General features: G+C 49.9%; 1 protein-coding gene across 1 annotated transcript in view; it reads left to right on the forward strand.

Moving 5' to 3' along the window:
* LOC311244226 (nuclear receptor coactivator 3-like) overlaps nucleotides 1–25,000 on the forward strand; it is a gene marked incomplete at its 5' end in the record, with an annotated part of 127,395 nt that overhangs the window by 90,655 nt on the left and 11,740 nt on the right. Inside the window, 6 exon segments of the mRNA XM_084333632.1 lie at nucleotides 6,311–6,538; nucleotides 10,772–10,830; nucleotides 10,833–10,885; nucleotides 12,268–12,439; nucleotides 13,807–14,091; nucleotides 18,237–18,335. Coding sequence (XP_084189758.1) covers nucleotides 6,311–6,538; nucleotides 10,772–10,830; nucleotides 10,833–10,885; nucleotides 12,268–12,439; nucleotides 13,807–14,091; nucleotides 18,237–18,335 — 896 coding nt within the window.

Raw genomic sequence — 25,000 nt, forward strand, 5'->3', positions numbered from 1 at the left:
TGTGTGTCTCTATGTATCTCTCGCTCTTCTCTACCTCTCTATATCTCTCTCCCCTACCTGTCTCTCTAATCTCTACCTCTCTATATCTCTCTCCCCTACCTCTCTCTCTCTCTCTCTCTCTCTCTCTCTCTCACTCTCTTCTCTCTGGCTCTCTCTCCTCTCTATCTCTCTCCTCTCTCTCTCTCGCTCTCTCTCTCTCCTTTATCTACCTCTCTCTCTCTCCTTTCTCTACCTCTCTCTCTCTCCTCTCTCTCTCCTTTCTCTACCTCTCTCTCTCTTTTCTCTACCTCTCCCTCTCCTTTCTCTACCTCTCTATCTCTCTCTCTCTCTCTCTCTCTCTCTCTCTCTCTCTCTCTCTCTCTCTCTCTCTCTCTCTCTCTCTTATCTACCTCTCTCTCTCTCTCTCCTCTCTTCTCTACCTCTCTCTCTATCTCTCTCTCTCTCTCTCTCCTCTCTTCTCTACCTCTCTCTCTCTCCTCTACCTCTGTCTCTCTCTCTACCTGTCTCTCTCCTCTCAATTCAATTCAATTCAAATAGGCTTTATTGGCATGAAATATCAACATACTTATTGCCAAAGCAAGTCCAACATACAAACAATAACATATATATTATTAAGCAATAAAACATACCATAATATTAGCAATAAGTAAAACAATCAACAGAAACATATTAAATTACAAAATAAACATTCCATCGGGTAGTCATTTTACAGATGTAGCCACCCAGATACATGTATTTACAGGGCTTGTTCTCTTATTGTATGACAACCATCTACATATTTTGCAGCTAATACTGTACACTGACTTTTCTCCCCACATATATATAACAGCTTTTGATTATCAGGGAGATGGATAAACTGTGGATAAATTTTATTTATTTTATAAAAGAAAACTTCTCTTAAATCCTTGTATTTTTCACAGTATAGTAGGAAGTGAGGTTCTGTCTCAACATCCCCCTGATGACAAAGTGAACACAGCCTGGCCTCTCTGGGCAGCCAGTTCTGCCTGTGACGGCCTGTTTCTATGGCTAGACTATGTCCACTCAGTCTGTACCGTGTCAATGTCTTTCTTAATTTTATATCATTCACAGTAGTCAGGTATTCTGCCACCGTGTACTCTCTGTTTAGGGTCAAATAGAATTCTAATTTACTTTGAGATTTGGTTGATTTGTTCCAATATTCTATATAGTTTTCTTTTTGTTTTGAGGTTATTTGGTTGGGCCAGATTTTTTGGTATCTGTCCTGAGGCATTTGTGGGCAGAGATTTCTGACTAGCTGGCAGAGGGGACTCTTATCTGGGTTCATCTCTTGGCTCTGAAGGGCTTTGTAGTGGTAGGAGTGGGGGTCACTTGATTGGAGGTGTGTGTAAAATGTTATGGCTCGCTTTTGAATTTGAATGATTAGGGGGTATTGGCCGAGTTCTGCCCTGCATGCATTATTGGCAGTGTGTCTGTGGACCTTAAGTAGGTTTTTGCACAATTCTGCATGCAGTACTTCTAATGGGTGTTTTTCCCATTTTGGGAAATCTTGGTTAGTTAATGGACCCCACACTTCACTGCCATATAATATTATTGGATTTATTACGGAATTTAGAATTTTGAGCCAGGTCCTAATTGGGATGTCAATTGGAATTTTCCTTTTGATGGCATAAAAAGCCCTTCTTCCCTTCTCCTTCAATTCATTCACAGCCATATTGAAGTTTCCATTATGATTTATTTTCAATCCCAAATATGGGTAGCTTTTTGTGTTTTCTAATATGTGTGTGCCTAATTTAAATGTATTATGTGAACTCTGAGACTCGTGTCTCCTTTGAAAGATCATGACTTTAGTCTTCTTCATGTTTACGTTCACCTCTCTCTCTCTCTACCTCTCTCTACCTCTCTCTCTCTCCTCTCTCTCTCTCTACCTCTCTCTACCTCTGTCTCTCTCCTCTCTCTCCTCTCTGTCTCTCTCTACCTCTCTCTCTGTGTGTCTCTATGTATCTCTCGCTCTTCTCTACCTCTCTATATCTCTCTCCCCTACCTGTCTCTCTCATCTCTACCTCTCTATATCTCTCTCCCCTACCTCTCTCTCTCTCATCTCTACCTCTCTCTCACTCTCTTCTCTCTGGCTCTCTCTCCTCTCTATCTCTCGCTCTCTCCCTCTCCTTTCTCTACCTCTCTCTCTCTCCTTTCTCTACCTCTCTCTCTCTCCTCTCTCTCTCCTTTCTCTACCTCTCTCTCTCTTTTCTCTACCTCTCCCTCTCCTTTCTCTACCTCTCTATCTCTCTTCTCTCTCTCTCTCTATCACATTAATTGTCCCGGCACATCGGGCCACGCCCACTATCACATTAATTGACCCGGGCACATCGGGCCACGCCCACTATCACATTAATTGACCCGGGCACATCGGGCCACGCCCACTATCACATTAATTGCCCCCGACATCGGGCCACGCCCACTATCACATTAATTGCCCCCGACATCGGGCCACGCCCACTATCACATTAATTGCCCCCGACATCGGGCCACGCCCACTATCACATTAATTGCCCCCGACATCGGGCCACGCCCACTATCACATTAATTGACCCGGGCACATCGGACCACGGCCACTATCACATTAATTGACCCGGGCACATCGGGTCACGCCCACTATCACATTAATTGCCCCCGACATCGGGCCACGCCCACTATCACATTAATTGCCCCCGACATCGGGCCACGCCCACTATCACAGTAATTGTCCTGGGCACATCAGGCCACGCCCACTATCACAGTAATTGCCCTGGCACATCGGGCCACGCCCACTATCACAGTAATTGCCCTGGCACATCGGGCCACGCCCACTATCACAGTAATTGCCCCCGACATCGGGCCACGCCCACTATCACATTAATTGACCCGGGCACATCGGGCCACGCCCACTATCACATTAATTGACCCGGGCACATCGGGCCACGCCCACTATCACATTAATTGCCCCCGACATCGGGCCACGCCCACTATCACATTAATTGCCCCCGACATCGGGCCACGCCCACTATCACATTAATTGCCCCCGACATCGGGCCACGCCCACTATCACAGTAATTGACCCGGGCACATCAGGCCACGCCCACTATCACAGTAATTGCCCTGGCACATCGGGCCACGCCCACTATCACAGTAATTGCCCTGGCACATCGGGCCACGCCCACTATCACAGTAATTGCCCCCGACATCGGGCCACACCCACTATCACAGTAATTGACCCGGGCACATCGGGCCACGCCCACTATCACATTAATTGACCCGGGCACATCGGGCCACGCCCACTATCACATTAATTGACCCGGGCACATCGGGCCACACCCACTATCACATTAATTGACCCGGGCACATCAGGCCACACCCACTATCACATTAATTGACCCGGGCACATCAGGCCACACCCACTATCACATTAATTGCCCCCGACATCGGGCCACGCCCACTATCGCATTAATTGCCCCCGACATTGGGCCACGCCCACTATCACATTAATTGCCCTGGCACATCGGGCCACGCCCACTATCACAGTAATTGACCTGGGCACATCAGGCCACGCCCACTATCACAGTAATTGCCCTGGCACATCGGGCCACGCCCACTATCACAGTAATTGACCTGGGCACATCAGGCCACGCCCACTATCACAGTAATTGCCCTGGCACATCGGGCCACGCCCACTATCACAGTAATTGCCCTGGCACATCGGGCCACGCCCACTATCACAGTAATTGCCCTGGCACATCGGGCCACGCCCACTATCACAGTAATTGCCCTGGCACATCGGGCCACGCCCACTATCACAGTAATTGCCCTGGCACATCGGGCCACGCCCACTATCACAGTAATTGACCCGGGCACATCGGGCCACGCCCACTATCACAGTAATTGCCCCCGACATCAGGCCACGCCCACTATCACATTAATTGCCCCCGACATCGGGCCACGCCCACTATCACATTCATTGACCCGGGCACATCGGGCCACGCCCACTATCACAGTAATTGACCCGGGCACATCGGGCCACGCCCACTATCACATTAATTGTCCCGGCACATCGGGCCACGCCCACTATCACATTAATTGTCCCGGCACATCGGGCCACGCCCACTATCACAGTAATTGCCCTGGCACATCGGGCCACGCCCACTATCACATTAATTGTCCCGGCACATCGGGTCACGCCCACTATCACATTAATTGACCCGCGCACATCGGGCCACGCCCACTATCACATTAATTGTCCCGGGCACATCGGGCCACGCCCACTATCACAGTAATTGCCCTGGCACATCGGGCCACGCCCACTATCACAGTAATTGCCCTGGCACATCGGGCCACGCCCACTATCACAGTAATTGACCCGGGAACATCGGGCCACGCCCACTATCACAGTAATTGCCCTGGCACATCGGGCCACGCCCACTATCACAGTAATTGCCCTGGCACATCGGGCCACGCCCACTATCACAGTAATTGCCCCCGACATCGGGCCACGCCCACTATCACAGTAATTGCCCCCGACATCGGGCCACGCCCACTATCACAGTAATTGCCCCCGACATCAGGCCACGCCCACTATCACATTAATTGCCCCCGACATCGGGCCACGCCCACTATCACAGTAATTGCCCCCGACATCGGGCCACGCCCACTATCACAGTAATTGACCCGGGCACATCGGGCCACGCCCACTATCACAGTAATTGCCCTGGCACATCGGGCCACGCCGACTATCACATTAATTGTCCCGGCACATCGGGCCACGCCCACTATCACATTAATTGACCCGCGCACATCGGGCCACGCCCACTATCACATTAATTGTCCCGGCACATCGGGCCACGCCCACTATCACATTCATTGACCCGGGCACATCGGGTCACGCCCACTATCACATTAATTGACCCGCGCACATCGGGCCACGCCCACTATCACAGTAATTGACCCGGGAACATCGGGCCACGCCCACTATCACAGTAATTGCCCTGGCACATCGGGCCACGCCCACTATCACAGTAATTGCCCCCGACATCGGGCCACGCCCACTATCACATTAATTGACCCGGGCACATCGGGCCACGCCCACTATCACAGTAATTGCCCCCGACATCGGGCCACGCCCACTATCACAGTAATTGTCCCGGCACATCGGGTCACGCCCACTATCACATTAATTGACCCGCGCACATCGGGCCACGCCCACTATCACATTAATTGACCCGGGCACATCGGGCCACGCCCACTATCACAGTAATTGCCCCCGACATCAGGCCACGCCCACTATCACATTAATTGCCCCCGACATCGGGCCACGCCCACTATCACATTCATTGACCCGGGCACATCGGGCCACGCCCACTATCACATTAATTGTCCCGGCACATCGGGTCACGCCCACTATCACATTAATTGACCCGCGCACATCGGGCCACGCCCACTATCACATTAATTGACCCGGGCACATCGGGCCACGCCCACTATCACAGTAATTGACCCGGGCACATCGGGCCACGCCCACTATCACATTAATTGACCCGCGCACATCGGGCCACGCCCACTATCACATTAATTGACCCGGGCACATCGGGCCACGCCCACTATCACAGTAATTGCCCCGACATCGGGCCACGCCCACTATCACAGTAATTGCCCCCGACATCGGGCCACGCCCACTATCACAGTAATTGACCCGGGCACATCGGGCCACGCCCACTATCACAGTAATTGACCCGGGCACATCGGGCCACGCCCACTATCACATTAATTGACCCGGGCACATCGGGCCACGCCCACTATCACATTAATTGAATCGGGCACATCAGGCCACACCCACTATCACATTAATTGCCCCCGACATCGGGCCACGCCCACTATCACATTAATTGCCCCCGACATCGGGCCACGCCCACTATCACATTAATTGCCCCCGACATCGGGCCACGCCCACTATCACATTAATTGCCCCCGACATCGGGCCACGCCCACTATCACAGTAATTGACCCGGGCACATCAGGCCACGCCCACTATCACAGTAATTGCCCTGGCACATCGGGCCACGCCCACTATCACAGTAATTGCCCTGGCACATCGGGCCACGCCCACTATCACAGTAATTGCCCCCGACATCGGGCCACGCCCACTATCACAGTAATTGCCCTGGCACATCGGGCCACGCCCACTATCACAGTAATTGCCCTGGCACATCGGGCCACGCCCACTATCACATTAATTGACCCGGGCACATCGGGCCACGCCCACTATCACATTAATTGCCCCGGCACATCTGTCGTGTCTCCCCAGGACCAGTGAACAGGGGCATGGTTCCTCAGCGGTCGCCCATGGGGGGCTCAGGGGACTGGGGCATGCCTCGCTCCGGCGCCAGCCCCGTGGGCTCTGCGGGACACCCCTCCTCCATGGTGCGCCCCGGCCTGGACTACAACAAGGCCATGATGGGAGGCCCCATGCTGGGCCGCTCCAACAGCCTGCCGGGGGCCCGGTCCATGCTCCAGCAGCAGCTTATGGACATGGGTACGTCTACTGCCCCCTGTGTCTGTCCTCGGTACTACGTCTACTGCCCCCTGTGTCTGTCCTCGGTACTACTACTACTACTGCCCCCTGTGTCTGTCCTCGGTACTACTACTACTACTGCCCCCTGTGTCTGTCCTCGGTACTACTACGTCTACTGCCCCCTGTGTCTGTCCTCGGTACTACGTCTACTGCCCCCTGTGTCTGTCCTCGGTACTACTACTACTACTGCCCCCTGTGTCTGTCCTCGGTACTACTACTACTACTGCCCCCTGTGTCTGTCCTCTGTAGTACGTCTACTGCCCCCTGTGTCTGTCCTCGGTAGTACGTCTACTGCCCCCTGTGTCTGTCCTCGGTACTACTACTACTGCCCCCTGTGTCTGTCCTCGGTACTACTACTACTACTGTCCCCTGTGTCTGTCCTCGGTACTACTACTACTACTGCCCCCTGTGTCTGTCCTCTGTACTACTACTACTACTGCCCCCTGTGTCTGTCCTCGGTACTACTACTACTACTGCCCCCTGTGTCTGTCCATGGTACTACTACTACTACTACTACTGCCCCCTGTGTCTGTCCTCGGTACTACTACTACTACTGCCCCCTGTGTCTGTCCTCGGTACTACTACTACTACTACTACTGCCCCCTGTGTCTGTCCTCGGTACTACGTCTACTGCCCCCTGTGTCTGTCCTCGGTACTACTACTACTACTGCCCCCTGTGTCTGTCCTCGGTACTACTACTACTACTACTGCCCCCTGTGTCTGTCCTCGGTAGTACGTCTACTACTGCTGCCTGTGTCTGTCCTCGGTACTACTACTACTACTGCCCCCTGTGTCTGTCCTCGGTACTACGTCTACTGCCCCCTGTGTCTGTCCTCGGTACTACGTCTACTGCCCCCTGTGTCTGTCCTTGGTACTACTACTACTACTGCCCCCTGTGTCTGTCCTCGGTACTACTACTACTACTGCCCCCTGTGTCTGTCCTCGGTACTACTACTACTACTGCCCCCTGTGTCTGTCCTCGGTACTACTACTACTACTACTACTGCCCCCTGTGTCTGTCCTCGGTACTACGTCTACTGCCCCCTGTGTCTGTCCTCGGTACTACTACTACTACTGCCCCCTGTGTCTGTCCTCGGTACTACTACTACTACTGCCCCCTGTGTCTGTCCTCTGTAGTACGTCTACTGCCCCCTGTGTCTGTCCTCGGTACTACTACTACTACTGCCCCCTGTGTCTGTCCTCGGTACTACGTCTACTGCCCCCTGTGTCTGTCCTCGGTACTACGTCTACTGCCGCCTGTGTCTGTCCTCGGTACCACTACTACTACTGCCCCCTGTGTCTGTCCTCGGTACTACGTCTACTGCCCCCTGTGTCTGTCCTCGGTACCACTACTACTACTGCCCCCTGTGTCTGTCCTCGGTACTACTACTCCTACTGCCCCCTGTGTCTGTCCATGGTACTACTACTACTGCCCCCTGTGTCTGTCCTCGGTACTACTACTACTGTCCCCTGTGTCTGTCCTCGGTACTACTACTACTACTGCCCCCTGTGTCTGTCCTCGGTACTACTACTACTACTGCCCCCTGTGTCTGTCCTCGGTACTACTACTACTACTGCCCCTTGTGTCTGTCCTCGGTACTACTACTACTACTGCCCCCTGTGTCTGTCCTCGGTACTACGTGTACTACTGCCCCCTGTGTCTGTCCTCGGTACTACTACTACTACTGCCCCCTGTGTCTGTCCTCGGTACTACGTGTACTACTGCCCCCTGTGTCTGTCCTCGGTACTACTACTACTACTGCCCCCTGTGTCTGTCCTCGGTACTACTACTACTACTGCCCCCTGTGTCTGTCCTCGGTACTACTACTACTGCCCCCTGTGTCTGTCCTCGGTACTACTACTACTACTACTACTGCCCCCTGTGTCTGTCCTCGGTACTACTACTACTACTGCCCCCTGTGTCTGTCCTCGGTACTACTACTACTACTGCCCCCTGTGTCTGTCCTCGGTACTACTACTGCCCCCTGTGTCTGTGCTCGGTACTACGTCTACTGCCCCCTGTGTCTGTCCTCGGTACTACTACTCCTACTGCCCCCTGTGTCTGTCCATGGTACTACTGCCCCCTGTGTCTGTCCTCGGTACTACTGCTACTACTGCCCCCTGTGTCTGTCCTCGGTACTACGTCTACTACTGCCCCCTGTGTCTGTCCTCGGTACTACTACTACTACTACTACTGCCCCCTGTGTCTGTCCTCGGTACTACTACTACTACTACTACTGCCCCCTGTGTCTGTCCATGGTACTACTACTACTACTACTACTACTACTACTACTACTGCCCCCTGTGTCTGTCCTCGGTACTACTACTACTACTGCTGCCTGTGTCTGTCCTCGGTACTACTGCTACTACTGCCCCCTGTGTCTGTCCTCGGTACTACTACTACTACTGCCCCCTGTGTCTGTCCTCGGTACTACTACTACTACTGCCCCCTGTGTCTGTCCTCGGTACTACTACTACTACTGCCCCCTGTGTCTGTCCTCGGTACTACTACTACTACTGCCCCCTGTGTCTGTCCATGGTACTACTACTACTACTACTACTACTACTACTACTACTGCCCCCTGTGTCTGTCCTCGGTACTACTACTACTACTGCCCCCTGTGTCTGTCCATGGTACTACGTCTACTGCCCCCTGTGTCTGTCCTCGGTACTACGTCTACTGCCCCCTGTGTCTGTCCTCGGTACTACTACTGCCCCCTGTGTCTGTCCTCGGTACTACGTCTACTGCCCACTGTGTCTGTCCTCGGTACTACTACTGCCCCCTGTGTCTGTCCTCGGTACTACTACTGCCCCCTGTGTCTGTCCTCGGTACTACGTCTACTGCCCACTGTGTCTGTCCTCGGTACTACTACTAATAATAATACTAACACACTTTATTCCTATAGCAGCTTTCATACAAGAGTTGCAGCTCAGAGAGCTTCACAGCAGCAAAGAAAGACAGGCATAAAATGAGATCAAGAGCATAAAGTGCAGACATGAAATAAGTATAAAACGAGCATCAAAATGGAACATTAAATCACATCGTTCTTCACATTATGAATGAAAGAATGAATGATTTTATTTCGGTCTTCTTTTACAAAGCATAGCAGTAGAACCTTCAAAAAAACGAGAACAAATTAAATGACCGAAAAGGTGTAGGCTGAAGCCGAGGCTTATAATTGCCTACCCTTTTTACATTACACTATTTACACACAAAAAATACAAAAAAGAAACATAATTCAGTATATCATTTAGCAAAGGTTACAAATGTTTCATCGCTTCTATGTACAAAACGTATACACTATTTATTTATGTTATATTTTTATTTAACCTTTTTTTTAATATATATATATATGTGTTTTTCTTTTTCCCTTTGTCACTATTTGAATACAGTTATGTTATAGATAAAATATAATTAGGATAATAATGAGGTTTTGTATTTATGTATCACCTTATATTTGAGTAATTTCTTAAAAGTATGTAGCGAACTACACATTTTTACTTCTTTGTCAAAGTTATTCCATAGTTTTGCCCCTTTAACAGATATACATCGACTTTTTATATTTGTCCTTGCCTTTGCTATATTGAATACACAAGTTCCCCTAAGTCTATATCGGCTCTCTCTAGTCTGGAACAACTCCTGAATGCCACTTGGAAGTGAGTGCTTATGTGCTTTGTACATTATTATTGCAGTGCTAAGATCGACCAGATCTTCCAATTTTAAGGTATTTGATTTAATAAAGAGTGCGTTTGTCGGTTCAAAGTCATCTGCTTGATTCACAATTCTTATGGCTTTCTTCTGCATTGTGACAATGTGGTTAGTGTTTGTTTTATGTGTTCCCCCATACCCCCACACAGTACGTTATGTATGGAACTATGAGCGAACAGTACGACAAATGGAGTGACTTCTTGTTAGGATTAGGATCTAACACCTCTTTGTTTACAATGTGATCAACTTTAAAATAGACCGTGATAAAAGTGCAAAATAGAGTAGACAGAGCAAAATAGTGTAATAGTGCAGTGCAATAAAATAGTTGGTCAAATAGAATAGACAGAATGACAGAAGAGTAAAATAGAATAGAATTTTATTGCAGAGTAAAATAGTTAGACAATAAACTCATTTACAATACAATGATCACAGTGAACACTGAACCAAGTATTGAATAGGATGTTGTTGTGGTATGGTGTGCCCAGGTGGCTCTGCTGACATGGGGATGAACCCCTTCTGCCAGCAGCCCCCCCCGGCCCCCCAGGGCCCCCAGCCCCCCCCTCCTGGCAGGACAGCGTGATGGGCATGGAAGGCAACAGGTAAACCACCACAAAATCCCACAGTGTCCCAAATCCACTCCTAATCAATTACTCACACTGAGCTGAGTGTTCCAGTTTGTACTGAAGCTTATAGTGTGTGTGTGTGTCTGTGTGTGTCTCTGTGTGTGTGTGTGTGTGTGTGTCTCTCTCTCTGTGTGTGTGTGTCTCTGTGTGTGTGTGTGTCTCTGTGTGTGTGTGTGTGTGTGTGTCTCTCTCTCTGTGTGTGTGTGTCTCTGTGTGTGTGTGTGTCTCTGTGTGTGTGTGTGTGTGTGGTCTCTCTCTCTCTCTCTCTCTCTGTGTGTGTGTCTCTCTCTCTGTGTGTGTGTGTGTGTGTGTGTGGTGTGTGTGTGTGTGTCTCTCTCTCTCTCTGTGTGTCTCTCTCTCTCCATCTCTCTCTCTCTCTCTCTGTGTGTGTGTGTGTGTCTCTGTGTGTCTCTGTGTGTGTGTGTCTCTCTCTGTGTGTCTCTCTCTCTCTCTCTCTCTCTCTCTCTCTCTCTCTCTCTCTCTCTCTCTCTCTCTCTCTCTCTCTCTCTCTCTCTCTCTCTCTCGTGTGTGTCTCTCTCTCTCTGTGTGTGTGTGTCTCTCTTGTGTGTGTGTGTGTGTGTGTGTGTGTGTGTGTGTGTGTGTCTCTCTCTCTGTGTGTGTGTGTGTCTCTCTCTGTGTGTGTGTGTGTGTGTCTCTCTCTCTGTGTGTGTGTATCTGTGTGTCTCTGTGTGTGTCTCTCTCTCTCTGTGTGTGTGTGTGTGTGTGTGTGTGTGTGTGTGTGTGTCTGTCTGTTGTGTGTGTGTGTGTCTCTCTCTCTGTGTGTGTGTGTCTCTCTCTGTATGTGTGTGTGTGTGTATCTGTGTGTCTGTGTGTGTGTGTGTCTCTCTCTCTCTGTGTGTGTGTGTCTCTCTCTGTGTGTGTGTGTGTGTGTCTCTCTGTGTGTGTGTGTGTGTGTGTGTATCTGTGTGTCTCTGTGTGTGTGTCTCTCTCTGTGTGTGTGTGTGTGTGTGTGTGTGTGTGTATATTGTGTGTGTGTGTGTATATGTGTGTGTGTGTGTGTGTGTATATGTGTGTGTGTGTGTGTGTATATGTGTGTATATGTGTGTGTGTGTGTGTGTGTGTGTGTGTGTGGTGTGTGTGTGTGTATATGTGTGTGTGGTGTGTGTGTGTGTGTGTGTGTGTGTGTGTGTGTGTGTGTGTGTGTGTGTGGTGTGTGTGTGTGTGTGTGTGTGTGTGTGGTGTGTGGTGTGTGTGTGTGTGTGTGTGTGTGTGTGGTGTGTGTGTGTGTGTGTGTGTGTGTGTGTGTGTGTGTGTGTGTGTGTGTGTGTGTGTGTGTGTGTGTGTGTGTGTGTGTGTGTGTGTGTGTGTGTGTGTGTGTGTGTGTGTGTGTGCTCCAGGCGTCAGGTTGGTAACGTCCTGGACGAGCTCCTGGCTCCTCCCACCACCAGCGAGGGGCAGAGTGATGAGCGAGCGCTGCTGGACCAGCTGGACTCGCTGCTGAACAACACGGACGGCATCGCCCTGGAGGAGATCGACCGCGCGCTGGGCATCCCGGACCTGGTCAGCCAGGTAGAGAGACACTGGTTCATCAGGACCTGGTCAGCCAGGTAGAGAGACACTGGTTCATCAGGACCTGGTCAGCCAGGTAGAGAGACACTGGTTCATCAGGACCTGGTCAGCCAGGTAGAGAGAGACACTGGTTCATCAGGACCTGGTCAGCCAGGTAGAGAGAGACACTGGTTCATCAGGACCTGGTCAGCCAGGTAGAGAGAGACACTGGTTCATCAGGACCTGGTCAGCCAGGTAGAGAGACACTGGTTCATCAGGACCTGGTCAGCCAGGTAGAGAGAGACACTGGTTCATCAGGACCTGGTCAGCCAGGTAGAGAGACACTGGTTCATCAGGACCTGGTCAGCCAGGTAGAGACACTGGTTCATCAGGACCTGGTCAGCCAGGTAGAGAGACACTGGTTCATCAGGACCTGGTCAGCCAGGTAGAGAGACACTGGTTCATCCAGGACCTGGTCAGCCAGGTAGAGAGACACTGGTTCATCAGGACCTGGTCAGCCAGGTAGAGAGACACTGGTTCATCAGGACCTGGTCAGCCAGGTAGAGAGAGACACTGGTTCATCAGGACCTGGTCAGCCAGGTAGAGAGACACTGGTTCATCAGGACCTGGTCAGCCAGGTAGAGAGACACTGGTTCATCCAGGACCTGGTCAGCCAGGTAGAGAGACACTGGTTCATCAGGACCTGGTCAGCCAGGTAGAGAGACACTGGTTCATCAGGACCTGGTCAGCCAGGTAGAGAGACACTGGTTCATCAAGACCTGGTCAGCCAGGTAGAGAGAGACACTGGTTCATCAGGACCTGGTCAGCCAGGTAGAGAGACACTGGTTCATCAGGACCTGGTCAGCCAGGTAGAGAGAGACTGGTTCATCAGGACCTGGTCAGCCAGGTAGAGAGACACTGGTTCATCAGGACCTGGTCAGCCAGGTAGAGAGACACTGGTGGGTTCAGTGTTGGAGTGCGGAGCAGTGAACACACCAGCCTGGATCTAAGTATTTATACAGGAGAGTAAGACCAAACTTCTATGGGTGCTGTCTGCAGATGTGAGTGATGTAGACAGATAGGGGTGAGATAGTGATGAGATCTCACACACTCTTCCTGCTCTCTCCTCTCTCTCTCTCCCCCTCTCTCTCTCCCGCGCTCTCTCTCTACCCCCCCTCTCTCTCACTCTACCTCTCTCTCCCTCTCTCACTCCCTCTCTCTATCTCCCTCTCCCTCCCCCCTCCCCCTCTCTTTCTCCCGCACTCTCTCTCTCTACCCCACCCCCCTCTCTCTCTGTCTCCTTCTACCTCCCTCCCTCCCTCTCTCCCTCTCTCTCCCCCCCCCTCTATCCCCCCTCCCCCTCTCCCCCCCCCCCCCCCCCCCCTCAGAGCCAGGTATCAGAGCACCAGCTGGAGTCCTTCCCTGGACAGGACCCCTCCCTCTCTCTGGAGCAGAAGGCCCTGTATGGCGGGGGCTACCCCGGCCCCCCCTCCATGGCCTACGGGGGGGGCCCCATGCAGGGGGGCCTCAGCAGGGGGCTTCATGCTGGGGGGGGCAGCTTCCCCGGCATGATGGGTCACCCCCCCCGCGCCTCCATGATGAGGCCTCGCATGATGAGCAGCGCCACCAAGCCCATGAGGCTGCAACTGCAGCAGAGGCTCCAGGGCCAGCAGGTAAGAGAGGTCACAGGTTAGAGAGCAGCAGGTAAGAGAGGTCACAGGTTAGAGGGCAGCAGGTGAGGTCACAGGTTAGAGGAGCAGGTGAGAGGTCACAGGTTAGAGGCTGCAGGTGAGAGGTCACAGGTTAGAGAGCAGCAGGTGAGAGGTCACAGGTTAGAGGCAGCAGGTGAGAGGTCACAGGTTAGAGGCTGCAGGTAAGAGAGGTCACAGGTTAGAGGCTGCAGGTGAGAGGTCACAGGTTAGAGAGCAGCAGGTGAGAGGTCACAGGTTAGAGGCAGCAGGTAAGAGGTCACAGGTTAGAGAGCAGCAGGTGAGAGGTCACAGGTTAGAGGCAGCAGGTGAGAGGTCACAGGTTAGAGGCAGCAGGTGAGAGGTCACAGGTTAGAGGCAGCAGGTGAGAGGTCACAGGTTAGAGAGCAGCAGGTGAGAGGTCACAGGTTAGAGGCTGCAGGTGAGAGGTCACAGGTTAGAGAGCAGCAGGTGAGAGGTCACAGGTTAGAGGCAGCAGGTGAGAGGTCACAGGTTAGAGGCTGCAGTAAGAGAGGTCACAGGTTAGAGGCTGCAGGTGAGAGGTCACAGGTTAGAGAGCAGCAGGTGAGAGGTCACAGGTTAGAGGCAGCAGGTAAGAGGTCACAGGTTAGAGAGCAGCAGGTGAGAGGTCACAGGTTAGAGGCAGCAGGTGAGAGGTCACAGGTTAGAGGCAGCAGGTGAGAGGTCACAGGTTAGAGGCAGCAGGTGAGAGGTCACAGGTTAGAGAGCAGCAGGTGAGAGGTCACAGGTTAGAGGCAGCAGGTGAGGTCACAGGTTAGAGGCTACAGGTAAGAGAGGTCACAGGTTAGAGGCTGCAGGTGAGAGGTCACAGGTTAGAGAGCAGCAGGTGAGAGGTCACAGGTTAGAGGCAGCAGGTAAGAGGTCACAGGTTAGAGAGCAGCAGGTAAGAGGTCACAGGTTAGAGAGCAGCAGGTGAGAGGTCACAGGTTAGAGAGCAGCAGGTGAGAGGTCACAGGTTAGAGGCTGCAGGTGAGAGGTCACAGGTTAGAGGCAGCAGGTGAGAGGTCACAGGTTAGAGGCAGCAGGTGAGAGGTCACAGGTTAGAGAGCAGCAGGTGAGAGGTCACAGGTTAGAGGCTGCAGGTGAGAGGTCACAGGTTAGAGGCAGCAGGTGAGAGGTCACAGGTTAGAGAGCAGCAGGTGAGAGGTCACAGGTTAGAGGCTGCAGGTAAGAGAGGTCACAGGTTAGAGGCAGCAGGTGAGAGGTCACAGGTTAGAGGCAGCAGGTGAGAGGTCACAGGTTAGAGGCAGCAGGTGAGAGGTCACAGGTTAGAGAGCAGCAGGTGAGAGGTCACAGGTTAGAGGCAGCAGGTGAGAGGTCACAGGTTAGAGAGCAGCAGGTGAGAGGTCACAGGTTAGAGAGCAGCAGGTGAGAGGTCACAGGTTAGAGGCAGCAGGTGAGAGGTCACAGGTTAGAGGCAGCAGGTGAGAGGTCACAGGTTAGAGGCTGCAGGTGAGAGGTCACAGGTTAGAGGCAGCAGGTGAGAGGTCACAGGTTAGAGGCTGCAGGTGAGAGGTCACAGGTAGAGGCTGCAGGTGAGAGGTCACAGGTTAGAGAGCAGCATGTGAGAGGTCACAGGTTAGAGGCTGCAGGTGAGAGGTCACAGGTTAGAGAGCAGCAGGTGAGAGGTCACAGGTTAGAGAGCAGCAGGTGAGGTCACAGGTTAGAGGCAGCAGGTGAGAGGTCACAGGTTAGAGAGCTGCAGGTGAGAGGTCACAGGTTAGAGGGCTGCAGGTGAGAGGTCACAGGTTAGAGGCAGCAGGTGAGAGGTCACAGGTTAGAGGCAGCAGGTGAGAGGTCACAGGTTAGAGGCTGCAGGTGAGAGGTCACAGGTTAGAGGCTGCAGGTGAGAGGTCACAGGTTAGAGGCAGCAGGTGAGAGGTCACAGGTTAGAGAGCAGCAGGTGAGAGGTCACAGGTTAGAGAGCAGCAGGTGAGAGGTCACAGGTTAGAGGCTGCAGGTGAGAGGTCACAGGTTAGAGGCAGCAGGTGAGAGGTCACAGGTTAGAGGCTGCAGGTGAGAGGTCACAGGTTAGAGGCAGCAGGTGAGAGGTCACAGGTTAGAGAGCAGCAGGTGAGAGGTCACAGGTTAGAGGCTGCAGGTGAGAGGTCACAGGTTAGAGAGCAGCAGGTGAGAGGTCACAGGTTAGAGAGCAGCAGGTGAGAGGTCACAGGTTAGAGAGCAGCAGGTGAGGTCACAGGTTAGAGGCAGCAGGTGAGAGGTCACAGGTTAGAGGCTGCTGGTGAGAGGTCACAGGTTAGAGGCTGCAGGTGAGAGGTCACAGGTTAGAGAGCAGCAGGTGAGAGGTCACAAGTTAGAGGCTGCAGGTGAGGTCACAGGTTAGAGAGCAGCAGGTGAGAGGTCACAGGTTAGAGGCAGCAGGTGAGAGGTCACAGGTTAGAGGCAGCAGGTGAGAGGTCACAGGTTAGAGAGCAGCAGGTGAGAGGTCACAGGTTAGAGGCAGCAGGTGAGAGGTCACAGGTTAGAGGCTGCAGGTGAGAGGTCACAGGTTAGAGGCAGCAGGTGAGAGGTCACAGGTTAGAGAGCAGCAGGTGAGAGGTCACAGGTTAGAGGCAGCAGGTGAGAGGTCACAGGTTAGAGGCTGCAGGTGAGAGGTCACAGGTTAGAGGCAGCAGGTGAGAGGTCACAGGTTAGAGGCTGCAGGTGAGAGGTCACAGGTTAGAGGCAGCAGGTGAGAGGTCACAGGTTAGAGGCAGCAGGTGAGAGGTCACAGGTTAGAGGCAGCAGGTGAGAGGTCACAGGTTAGAGGCAGCAGGTGAGAGGTCACAGGTTAGAGAGCAGCAGGTGAGGTCACAGGTTAGAGAGCAGCAGGTGTGAGGTCACAGGTTAGAGGCTGCAGGTGAGAGGTCACAGGTTAGAGGCTGCAGGTGAGAGGTCACAGGTTAGAGGCTGCAGGTGAGAGGTCACAGGTTAGAGAGCAGCAGGTGAGGTCACAGGTTAGAGGCTGCAGGTGAGAGGTCACAGGTTAGAGGCTGCAGGTGAGAGGTCACAGGTTAGAGGCTGCAGGTGAGAGGTCACAGGTTAGAGAGCAGCATGTGAGAGGTCACAGGTTAGAGGCTGCAGGTGAGAGGTCACAGGTTAGAGGCTGCAGGTGAGAGGTCACAGGTTAGAGGCTGCAGGTGAGAGGTCACAGGTTAGAGGCTGCAGGTGAGAGGTCACAGGTTAGAGGCAGCAGGTGAGAGGTCACAGGTTAGAGGCAGCAGGTGAGAGGTCACAGGTTAGAGGCTGCAGGTGAGAGGTCACAGGTTAGAGGCAGCAGGTGAGAGGTCACAGGTTAGAGAGCAGCAGGTGAGAGGTCACAGGTTAGAGGCAGCAGGTGAGAGGTCACAGGTTAGAGGCAGCAGGGCAGCAGGTATATCATCATATATATCTATACAATATCTATACATCATATATATCTATACATCATATATATCTACATCATATTATATCTACATCATATATATCTACATCATATATATCTATACATCATATCTATACATCATATATATCTACATCATATATATCTACATCATATATATCTATACATCATATATATCTACATCATATATATCTACATCATATATATCTATACATCATATATATCTATACAATATCTATACATCATATATATCTACATCATATATATCTATACATCATATATATCTACATCATATTATATCTACATCATATATATCTACATCATATATATCTATACATCATATTATATCTACATCATATATTATCTACATCATATATATCTATACATCATATATATCTACATCATATTATATATACATCATATATATCTACATCATATATATCTATACATCATATTATATCTACATCATATATATCTACATCATATATATCAACATCATATTATATATACATCATATATATCTACATCATATATATCTATACATCATATTATATCTACATCATATATATATCTACATCATATATATCTACATCATATATTATCTACATCATATATTATCTACATCATATATTATCTACATCATATTATATCTACATCATATACAGCACAGTGCCTCCATGTGGTGATGGTTGGTATCTCTCCTCAGTTCTTGAGTCAGACGCGGCAGCAGCAGAGCATGAAGATGGAGAACCAGGGACCAGGGAACCCTGGGATGAGGCCTGGCATGCAGCCGAGCATGGGACAGGTAGAGGAGACACAGCACCTGATGATACAAACACAAGCTCTCTCTCTCTCTCTCTCTCTCTCTCTCTCTCTCTCTCTCTCTCTCTCTCTCTCTCTCTCTCTCTCTCTCTCTCTCTCTCTCTCTGTTTTCTAATTATGCAAAACAGAAAAATGTTAGTGTTATTTTTGTACAAGAGACCCATAGTGATGTGGGTAATGAGGTTGACTGGGGACTCAGTTGGAGGGGGGGATTGGTGATGAGTCATGGCACTAATAATAGTGCAGGGGTGGCTGTCCTGTTCTCTCCTGGACTTGGGGTCAATATTACATCACAGAAGGAGGTTTACAAAGGAAGGCTGCTTGTGGTCAAGGCTACCATTAATAACAGGGAGTTTGCATTTATAAATATATATGCGTTTAATATGGGAAGGGAGAGGATATCCCTTTTTGGGTTGTTAAGACAGGAGCTGGCGGATATGAATCCTGACACAGTGTTAGTGATGGGGGGGGGACTGGAACTGTACCTTAGATCCTACCCTGGATAGAAGCGGGGGGGAACCTCATGTTGGGTCTGCAGCTGTTTTAAAAGATGTCATTAGGACTTGTGATCTTGTGGATACATGGAGGCTGATGAATCCACAGGGGAAACAGTTCTCGTGGGTCAAGGTGTTGGGGGACAGGGTGTGTGCAGCTCGGCTTGACCGAGTGAGAAAACAGAGTAATAGGCTGGTGAAAGCTGAAATCTGCCCAGTCAGTTTCTCAGACCATCATTTTGTAATAATAATAATAATAATAATAACTTTATTTGTATAGCACTTTTCATACAGAGGTTGCAGTTCAAAGTGCTTCACAACAGTAAAAAATACAGGCATAAGCGAGCATAAAAAGATAGACAGGTAGAATCACAGTGTTTCACATTAGGATCTAGCATCCCAATAGGCTCTCCGCTTACAGTTTTCAGTAACACAAATAGTAAAAATAGTTTAAAATGATTCAGTTTAAAAATAGTAAAAAAAAAAAAAAAAAATAGAACAGACATAAAAAATACAGGCATGAGCGAGCATAGCAAGATATGGCAAATCACAGTGTTTCACATTTGGATCTAGCATCCTAATAGGCTCTCTATTCAGTAATACTCCTGTAATTCCCAACTGTAACTTTAGTGATATTAGATCACAGGGACACGAACCCACACTGTAACTTTAGTGATACTAGATCACAGGGACTCGAACCCACACTGTAACTTTAGTGATACTAGATCACAGGGACTCGAACCCACACTGTAACTTTAGTGATACTAGATCACAGGGACTCGAACCCACACTGTAACTTTAGTGATACTAGATCACAGGGACTCGAACCACACTGTAACTTTAGTGATACTAGATCACAGGGACTCGAACCCACACTGTAACTTTAGTGATACTAGATCACAGGGACTCGAACCCACACTGTAACTTTAGTGATACTAGATCACAGGGACTCGAACCCACACTGTAACTTTAGTGATACTAGATCACAGGGACTCGAACCCACACTGTAACTTTAGTGATATTAGATCACAGGGACACGAACCCATACTAAATAGTGGGACCTATTGCATGAACAAATAATCACAGTGTTTCACATTTGGATCTAGCAAATAATAAAAATAGTTTAAAATGATTCAGTTTAAAAATAGTCATCAGTAAGAAGTAAAAAGTGCAATAACCGACACATGAATTTGATAGGCAGTGTATAAGAGTAGGCAGGGTAAGAATAGTGCAGGTAAATACAAGTTGTGTCAGGATATCCCTGATGTTTCCTCTTGCCACTAGGTGGTAGCAGATATCTATCAGTGAAATGCCTGAGCAAAGAGATAGGTTTTAAGCTGTCTTTTAAAGATGTCTAGCGAGTTGGCTTCCCTGATGTTTTGGGGTAGTTTGTTCCATAGTTTTGGGGCATAGTTGATAAAGGCTGCATTACCGATCCTCTTTTGACTGCTTCTGGGAGCCTCTAGTAGTCCAGCAGCTGATGATCGCAGTGTTCTTGCTGGTGTGTAATTTATTAGAGTGTTGGCGATGTAGCTAGGTCCCTGTCCATTTAGAGCTTTGTATGTAAGGAGAAGGACCTTAAAGTCAATTCTAAATGTTACAGGAAGCCAGTGTAAAGCAGCTACGACTGGACTAATGTGCTCTCTCCTTTTGGTTCTAGTTAGCAGTCGGGCTGCAGAGTTTTGGATTAGCTGAAGCCTCTCTGTGGTTTTCTTAGGGAGACCTGTGAAAAGTGCATTACAGTAGTCTAACCGGCTAGATATGAATGCATGAATTAGCTTCTCAGCATCGTTCTGATTAATAAATGGTCGTACTTTTGCTATATTTCTGAGATGGAAGAACGATGTTTTCGTCACTTTGCTAATATGAGAATTGAAGTTCAGTTCTGAATCTATGATAACCCCAAGACTAGTGACCTCAGATTTGATCCAAGGGGTTAGTCCTCCCAGGTTCTTTATTAATGTTTCTTTTCTAGTTTTGGAGCCGATAATTAGAATTTCAGTTTTGTTCTCGTTTAGTTTCAGGAAGTTCTTACTCATCCATTTATTTATTGCCAGTAAGCAGTCTGTAATGGAGCTAATCGCTGTAGCATTTGGTTCAGCAGATATGTACAGTTGTGTATCATCCGCATAGCTATGGAAATCTACATTATGTTCTCTGATGATATCACCCAGCGGTAACATGTAAAGGGAGAAGAGTAAAGGACCTAAGCAACTCCCTTGTGCAACTCCATAGTTGTTGTCGTATATATCAGACATGTGATCTCCTAGTTTAACATAGAATTTCCTCCCTCTGATGTATGTTTTAAACCAGCCGAGCACATGTTCTGAGAAACCGACATGGTTTTCAAGACGATCGATTAGAATATCGTGATCGATTGTATCAAATGCTGCACTGAGATCTAACAGGATAAGGATGGAGATCTTATTCTCGTCAGAGTTTAGTCTGAGGTCACTGATTATTGTGGTGAGGGCAGTAATAGCACAGCTGGCCATATCATCAGGGCCTCGTCACTCCGCATATTGGAAATTCAATGTAAAGCTTTTACAAGATGCCACCTTTTGCTCGAGTTTCCAGGAGTTTTGGGAGAGGTGGAGGCAGAGAGAGGGAGAGTTTGAGTCTCTGAGGCAATGGTGGGATACCGGCAAAGCACACATAAGGCTTTTCTGTCAGCAGTACACTGCTTTCTCCTCAGCTGAGTACAGGAGGGCCCTGGAGGCTCTGTAGCAGAGCATACGGCAGGTGGAGGTGGAGCTAGTGGGGGGTGACAGTGGGGGGCTACGGGAGAATCTGTCAGAGCTACGCAGGGACTTGGGGGTTTTCCTCCAGGACAGAGCAAGGGGTGCGCTTGTGAGGGCTAGGTTCACCATGCTGAGAGAGATGGATGCTCCTAGTTCTTTTTTCTTTGGCCTGGAAAGGAAAAAATGTGAGGAAAAACAAATGCACTGTCCGCGTCTACCCAATGGACACGTCACGTCTGTGATCGGGGAGATGCGGGCAGAGGCTGTGCGGTTTTATTCTGTGTTGTATGGTGCTGAACAGTGCTGGGAAGCACAGAATGGAGTGTATTCCGTGATAACACAGCCAATATTAACGAATACACCGAAACGGTGATTGACTATGTCTGTACTCAGGTAGAAGTAATAATCCCCTCCACCAAAATTAATATCTACCCAAATCAAAAGCCCTGGGTAGACAAATCCGTCCGTGAGGCTCTGAAAGTGCGCACATCAGCATACAACACCGGGCTGGTGACAGGCAACATGGAAGAACACAAGATGGCAAGATACAACGTCAGGAGAGCAGTAATAGAGGCAAAACGGCGTTACAGGGATAAAGTTGAACTTCAGTTTGAACAGGCTGACTCTAGAGGCATGTGGCAGGGCCTCAGAACAATGACAGACTACAAAGGAACCCCCCTCAAACTGAACAGTGACATCTCCTTAGCAAATGATCTCAACTCCTTCTATGCAAGGTTTGAGGCTGTGAATAACAACACCAGCCTATAAACCACGGCAATGGGGGGGGGGGGGTCTGCTGATGGAGACTCAGTGTTCAGGGTAACAGAGCATGAGGTGAGACGGATCTTTAAAAAAGTGGATATCAGGAAGGCAGCAGGACCGGACGGCATCCCCGGCCGCGTCCTAAAAGTCTGTGCCGACCAACTGGCCCCGGTATTCACTGACATCTTCAACCTGTCCTTGGAACAGGCCGTCATCCCCACCTGTCTGAAGAAGTCCACCATCATCCCTGTACCCAAAAAATCTACGCCCGCTTGCCTCAACGACTACCGCCCTGTAGCCCTCACCTCCATAGCCATGAAGTGCTTTGAGAAGCTAGTGAAGGGCTACATCTGTTCCTCCCTCCCCATCAACCTGGACCCTCTGCAATTTGCATATCGCCCCAACAGGTCCACGGAGGACGCCATAGCCCATGTGCTGCACACAGCAGCATCACATCTGGACAAGAGGCAGGGGAACTATGTGAGAATGCTGTTCATCGACTACAGCTCAGCATTCAATACCATAGTCCCCTCCAAACTCATAGCCAAGCTCAGGGACCTGGGCTTGAACTATGACCTGTGCCAGTGGGTCCTGGACTTCCTGACGGGCAGACCCCAGGTGGTAAGAGCCGGCAACTGCACCTCCTCATCCATCACGCTCAACATAGGGGCCCCCCAGGGCTGTGTTCTGAGCCCCCTCCTCTACTCCCTGTACACACATGACTGCGTAGCACAGCGGAACAACAACACCATCATCAAATTTGCTGATGACACAGTAGTGGTGGGCCTGATCTCTGCCAACGACGAAAGGGCCTACCTGGAAGAGGTAGAGAACCTGTCACAGTGGTGTCAGGAGAACTGCCTCTCCCTGAACGTCAGCAAAACAAAAGAGATGATTGTGGACTTCAGGAGGTCAGGGGTCAAGGACTACAGCCCCCTCAGCATCGACAGGGCACCGGTTGAGAGAGTGAACAGTTTCAAGTACCTCGGAGCCCACATATCCGAGGACTTGACATGGACCACACACATTGACAGTGTTGTGAAGAAGGCACGACAACGCCTCTACTTCCTCAGGCGCCTAAGGAAGTTCCAAGTCAGTCAGAAGATCCTTAGGAACTTCTACTCGTGTACAATAGAGAGCATCCTGACCGGCAACATCACCTCCTGGTTTGGGAATAGCACTGCACAAGACCGTAGCAGACTACAAAGAGTGACACGTTCAGCCGAACGCACAATTGAAGGGGGGCTTCCCACCCTCCAGAACATTTACAACAAGCGGTGCAAGGGGAAGGCTAAGAGAATTATTAAGGACTCGAGCCACCCGAACAACTGCCTCTTTGAACTGCTGCCGTCAGGCAAGCGATACCGGAGTCTTAAGGCGAGCACAGAAAGACTCAGAAGGAGCTTCTATCCCCAGGCCATCAGGCTGCTAAACGAACAATAATCGCTAAACGAACAATAATCACTATGCAACAACCATCAAATGCACACAGCACACACACCCACACGCACACACTCACTCAAACAAACAACACACTGCAGCACCCACTCTCCACACTTTAGATCACACAAACACACTTACACTTTATATTTATTGATAAAGGATTTGCACTACAACTCGTACACCTACTGTGAATTGTACCTAAACTGCACCTCGTCCATTTATGCCTTGCACTATATAGTATTGTATATTAGTACACTGCACAGTATTGTATATTGCATGGTAACTACGTCTACGAACATTGTACATATGTCTAAACTGAACACTGTGACCTCTTTTTTTACTTCTAATTTTTACTATGTTTTTATTTCATACTTATCTTGTCATGCACAGTCTCTGGAGCGCAACAGTAAGAAGCATTTTGTACAAAAGTATTCTGTACTTCTGTATGACAACTATTAAAGAAACTTGAAACTTGAAACTTGAACAATGTGACCCTGTGTCTACGGACACATTACTGAGGGATCTCCCTCATCTCTCTCAGGAACAGAGGACTGAACTGGATACTCCGTTAATGTTTGTGGAGCTGTCGAAGGCAGTCTCCCAGATGACTCCTGGTTGTGCCCCAGGGGTAGATGGTCTGCCTGTGGATTTTTACAAAGGGTTCTGGGACACTATTGGACAGGATCTTTTTCGTGTCTTGCGCGAATGCATTGAGGTGGGGGAGCTGCCGTTGAGCTGCCAGCGGGCAGTTCTGGCTCTACTGCCGAAGAAGGGGGACCTCAGTGAGCTCAAGAACTGGAGACCTGTAGCGATTCTTTCAGCGGATTACAAGTTGGTTGCAAAGTGCCTGGCCAACAGGCTTAACATGCACCTTGAGTCTGTGGTGCACCAGGACCAGTCATATGGTGTGCCTGGGCGTTCAATGACAGACAATTTGTTTTTAATAAGGGACATGTTGGACCTGTCAAGGCAACATAATATGAACTTTGGAGTCATCTCTATTGATCAAGAGAAGGCGTTTGACAGGGTGGACCATGGGTATCTGTATAATGTTCTTGCCGGGTTTGGGTTTGGGGAGAGTTTTATGTCAATTGTAAAAATGTTATACAATGGGGCCTCCTGTCTGATAAAAGTGGGTGGGGGCCTGAGCAGGCCAGTCCAGGTGGGGAGGGGGATCCGCCAGGGCTGCCCACTGTCAGGTCAGCTCT

The sequence above is a fragment of the Notolepis coatsorum genome, assembly GCF_963971535.1.
Source record: "Notolepis coatsorum genome assembly, chromosome: 17".
In the NCBI taxonomy this organism is placed as follows: Eukaryota; Metazoa; Chordata; class Actinopteri; order Aulopiformes; family Paralepididae; genus Notolepis; species Notolepis coatsorum.